Raw genomic sequence first — 5,882 nt, 5'->3', positions numbered from 1 at the left:
TTATCGCTGCGAAGACTCGTCCGGTCCCTCGTGATCGTCCCACTCTTCGCGATCGTACCACTGCCCCATGTGATTACCCACCTTGCTTCGTTTGCTAGAAGATCGATTTTCACTAGTGACTGCCCCTCTGGATGTGGTAGATGTGGCAGCCCATCCCATCACAATGCCACTTGCCGCTAACATGCACACTATGCAACATTAAGGGCCACTCTTCGAAGGTTTGTTCCAAGCGTATTGCAAATAGATCTACTACCAATTATTCTGCCGCGATTGCCCTAATTTCTTTGACAACAAATTCCTCTAAATCAACCACCGCCAATGCACCCCTTCTCATTGATGGGGGCGCTACCGTCAATTATCTTCATTATACGGCCCGACATTTACTCAAAGATATTGAACGTGGCCGATTTATTTTACTCCTCGCTGATGATATCGTAACTCACGTCACTGAACGTGGTTTTCTTTCCGGCCCCGGACACACATATCTAAGCCCTTCGCTATGTAAGATTCGGTCTATCGAGGCGATATTAGCGCCTTAGAGTAATTAAACTCGTAGGTAAAATCTAAGTATCGTAATATTCTAAGTAAATAAACGAAAGTCTTTTAGTAAAGTTTGGTATGCCTCGTGAAAACAGCAATACTCTGAGGGATTGTGAGGCTGAGACATTGCCTATATATAATCCTCTCAGTACTGTTTTCGCCGAAGGGATTTTATTTAGTGTTTCGTTGTCGCTCTAATAGAAACTATGGTACGTTTCGTGGGGACGAATCCGAGAGACTCATACAATCCTATCTTTAGAAAAAAAGAAAGAAAGAAAAAAGAAAAATACTCTTGATGTCCTTAGTTATTGCAGTAACCAATAACTTGCCACTTATCAAGAATTACCTACTTAGCCTTCATCAGACTGACACATCTGGTTGGCTGAACGGAGGATGAACTAAGCAACACTAATAGTCCTTAGAAACCTGTGTTCGGTTAAGCCATCTCGCTACCGAAGTATTCAGATATAAATAAATTTGGAAAGTAAATGTAGTTCTATTAATAGAACTAGACCAAATCTTATGTTTGGTATTTTGCTGGGGCCTTTTAATGGCCTTGTCCAAATATCTGATATGTAAAAATGGAAAAGGTATTAATTAATAAAACCGTTAAACCCCATTAAGGAAACTTAAGTTCCTCGTACTATTAAGAGTACGTTTCTAGTTTACGTTCTGCTTAAGAGTACGTTTATAACATAGTGTATAATGTGGAGGCCCGGCTATTACAACTATCACAGCAAATCGTGTCAGAAAATAGGCTTCAAGATAACGGTTACCAATTAGAATTTTCCAACAATCAGCGGATCTGGAACATCCACCACGCGACATCCACGATCACTATTCCACGAACAAAGGGAGGGTATACAATTACTTATGCCAGACTTAAATCCCTCGCCGCATTCTCACTGACCACCCGATTACTCCATAATATAGCAACACTTTCCTCGCAACCTGACCCAGACGTCGACTCAGTTGACTCTGACACAGATACACTTACTGACGACGACATGCCCGGCATTCTCTTTGACAAGGATGAATCCTCTGACGAGGACTCCCCGGAGTCACACATTACTCCATTACTCCCTCTCTCCCCCCCCCACCCCCCCCCCCCATCCCACCAATCAATCACAATCGCAAAACCACCCTCCCAATGGCCCGAAAAAACAATGTCACTCTCACGCACCCTCCTCCTACTGGTGTCACCACCGAGGATTGGATGCTCGACAAAGCAGATTGGTCATCCGCCATGACACATTTTAATTTCACACCCACAATTGACATTTGCGCTTCCCGCACTAACTCACAATTACCACGGTTGCTGGCCCGGAAGGGGGTGAAGTGAATTACTTCGGGAGAGCTAACTTCATCACTGAACGATGCTACGGAAACCCACATTGGACCGACATTAACGACCTCGTACGACTCAATATTTCAACTGGCTCCACAATTGCTATTTATGTCCCACTACGGCCTTGTGCCAAGTGGTGGCCATTATTCCTCTCTCGACTTCAAACACAACCCTACATCATACACAACAATGAAACAACTTTCCTATGACATGGGACAACTGTAGTTGGCCGTATGCATTAAGGGCAAATTCAATCGTAAATCAGTACACCACGCAACCTCCGACTCTATATACGGACCGGCAGAACAATTCAATATCGACTTACAGGGGCCCATACCCGCTGATCGCTATGGTAACAAGTATGCACTGAATTTAATCTGCGACGGTACAAAATATGGCAATCACAGTGTTTTACACATTAAGCGCAATATCACAAATGACGTTAAAGCACTCTCAGTACAAATACCTAGTCACTATAGACCACGTCAGTTTATTGCTGACGGCGACAGCGTTTTTCAAAGTGATGCGACGCGCTTCATGCTTCTGGAACGTGGCATGGCCCTCAACCGTACACCTGCCCACACTCCGCAACTCAACGGAAAAGTTGAGGGGGGGCACGACACCCTCAATCAACTTATGCGCACCTTTCTACTTGATTCCAGACAGCCTCTCTCACTTTGCAGCCGCGTCAAGGCAATTGCAGACCTCGTCCGCTATGAGAACCTGGTTGCAAACGACCACCTGCATTTCCTCTCGGACAAATGGCATCAAACTACTGTCCCAAACTGTCCCGCGATTCCCACACGCCAGATATGGCTGTATCGGGGTTTTAAAAATTGGGGGAGCTCCACTTAAGAAGAAACATAAGTATGAACCCCAAATTGGCCACGGTGTATTTCTGGGTCGAGTCCTTCACTGTACACCTGACACGTGGCTGATACATAACTTCGCTACACAACGTCTTCTCAACTCCAGAAACGCGCAATTTCTCTCTGACCACCTTTCTCAGTGAGATCCCATTGGTAAAAAGGTTCGACTGGGTACTGAACCCACGGGCTACGACATCCCTGTGGAATGGTACCGCCTCCCCTCCAATATTACAACCCCACTTCTTTATGTTCCGCACCTGCCCCCGCCTGTGTGCACACCGCCTCCCAACAATTTCATCCTCTCGCCCACCACAGGAGCCCCCACTTCTTACCATCTTTCAGGCCACTCGACCACCAACAGCTGAGCCTTGTAATATACCCCTTGCGCGAGCTACGCCCACACCCTCTCACGCCTCCACCCTTGCCCACAAGCATAACGAATACGGAGTTCTCATTATTTTCAAGGCACGAATGGTTGCCAGGGGCGATCAACAGATAGAAGGTGACTCGTTTCTCGACACCTATGCCCCTGCAGCCACATTAACTACACTCCGGACCTTCCTCGCACACGCATCATTTCACGATTTATATGTATTCCACTATGACATCAACGCCGCCTACCTCAATTAATACCTTGACACTGCCGTATACACGTATCCCTCAAATGGCGCTGTCGAACTCAGATTCTATCCACGGAATAGAATTCTTAAACTAAGGCGTGGACTGTATGGCCTTAAACAGACCGGCCGTTTATGGAATCAAGATATCGCAAAACATTTTAAGTCTATTGGATTTAAACAAAGCGACGCAGACGAGAGTATCTGGTTTCATCACATTCATCGCATTATTGTCGTGCTTTGCGTCGACGAAATTGTTCCCGCTGTCAAACGGGACTCAGACAAAGAACAATGACTATTTCAACAACTCTCTCAATTCATTCTATCAAAACTTTGGGACATGTTTGACACCTAGTAGGTTTACGTATCAGACAACGCGCTGACCGCATTGAAATCGATCAACTGATTGGGCCCGCGACTATGCCAAGGAGAATACACTAATTTTTTGGAGCGGCATTGGCTTACCTGGAGCGGCATTGGCTTACCTGGAGCGGCATTGGCTTACCTGGTGCGGCATTGGCTTACCCCCATCCTCGCTTCTCGACCGGATTATGACGGATAATCTGGTCCTTCTCGGTATTTCGTACTCTGCACTAAACCATTCCGCGGCACTACACGGCGCAGACCCGATCCGTACCAAAGAGGTGGGTACTCTACTTAGTAGGTCAGCAAGCGAATATATGGAACATTCGATAGTAACAGTGTTTTGTCAACACCGGCCCGAATTGACTCAGCACATATCTTCCATTGCCGACTCACTTGGCCCAAGCTTCAAACGGGAATTTACTGACCACTTCTTCCCATCAATCTTTCCTGAACCACTACAGCGACTATGAGAGCCATACCATATGTTCATACAATGTATCATACATACTTGCCATTTTTGAAATAAATAGTATTATCGCTATGCCAACCGTCGATCACAAACTAGTTCTATCGTCTGCTTTAACAATGCGTCTATTTACTGGAAAAGCGCTAAGCAAAAGACAGTGGCTATAAGTTCTATCGAAGCGGAATATATTGCTGCTTCTGGAATTGTTAGACATATAGCATGGACTCGTACATCTTTCATGCTACGGGCTACACACTTACTCTCCCTACACTACTACATTGTGGCAACCGAAGTGCTATCAGAGTGGCACAAGGTACTTGTGTAATAAGCCAGGCCTCCACATTAGACTCTATGTATAAACGTACTCTTAAGCAGTACGCAAATTATAAACGTACTCTTAATAGTACGAGGATCTTAAGTTTCCTAAATGTACGCTTAATAGTACGAGGAACTTAAGTCTCCTAAATGTGCTCTTAATAGCACGAGGAACTTAAGTTTCCTAAAATGGGATTTAATGGTTTTTTAATTAAACCTTTTCCATTTAACATATCAGATATTTGGATGAGGCCATTAAAAGGCCTCAGTAAAGTACCAAACATAAAAGAGTTGGACTAGTTCTATTAATAGAGCTTTATTTACTTTCCAATTTTATTTATATCTGAATACTTTGGTAGCGATATGGCTCAACCGAATATAGGTTTCTAGGGACTATTAACGTTACATAGTAGATCCTCTGATAAGCCAACCAGATGTGCCAGTCTGATGAAGGCTAAGTCGGTAATTCTTGATAGTGGCAAGTTATTGGTTAAGACAATAACTAAAGACGTCAAGAGTTTTTTTTTTAGGGTTTAGGGGTTTTTGACAACGAAACACTAAAAAAAATCCCTTCGGCGAAAACAGTACTGAGAGGATTATATATAGGCAATGTCTCAGCCTCACAATTCCTCAGAGTATTGCTGTTTTCACGAGGCAAACTTAACTTTATTAAACGTCTCATTTCGTTTATTTATATCGATATTTACACGATGTATAGAATTTACCTACGCGTTTATTTATTCTAAGGCATTAGTATCGCCTTTATTAGACCGAATCTTACACTGGAACACCCAAAGGTTTAAAACACATAGACATACGCACACACTATATACGTGATTGTGTTCGCAACAACATCATCAACATTATGTATGTAAGCACTAGTAAAAATGTCGCCGACCTACTAAATAAAGGTATGCCACGACCGCAACACGAATTTCTCCGAAATTCACTTATGGCTCTGCAATAATAGGTTTACGATTCAGGAAGGGTTTTGGGCTACATCCAGGTTTTAGAATCACAAACATAGTTTATACAAGTATACCAAGTTTACAAAAACCAATTTACATTTACACACAAACAGAGAACATACTTTGTGCCCGTTCAGCGAGTCTGGCAATGTATTTTGGGTACCCCATATTCTCGCTGGTACAAAAGTTACTGATTAAAAATGAGGTACCCAAAATACATGTCCAGACTCGCTTAAAACCATTAAAGTAATATGCTATAATGCCAGAAAGGTCTGTTAGGTATGGATGGACTTGTATAAAGCTTAGGTGTGACTAGTTTGACCCAGTTCTGGTACAAACTGAAATCTTTCATATCTTTTGAACCAATAGTCCGATCGGGATGGGATTAAGCAT

The 5,882-nt window shown here is 43.5% G+C and overlaps 1 protein-coding gene across 1 annotated transcript; it reads right to left on the bottom strand.

The window, feature by feature from the left end:
* On the bottom strand, nucleotides 1-183 carry SARC_06037 (hypothetical protein; the record flags this gene model as incomplete). Its single annotated transcript, XM_014300077.1, has 1 exon — nucleotides 1-183. One exon carries the CDS (start codon nucleotides 181-183, stop codon nucleotides 1-3), a length of 183 nt encoding a protein of 60 aa, XP_014155552.1.
* Between the last annotated feature and the right edge of the window lie 5,699 nt (nucleotides 184-5,882).

Source organism: Sphaeroforma arctica, assembly GCF_001186125.1.
Source record: "Sphaeroforma arctica JP610 unplaced genomic scaffold supercont1.415, whole genome shotgun sequence".
NCBI classification, from domain to species: Eukaryota; class Ichthyosporea; order Ichthyophonida; genus Sphaeroforma; species Sphaeroforma arctica.
Note: the sequence above shows the minus strand (reverse complement) of the source record. Positions and strands in the feature narration are given on the sequence as shown.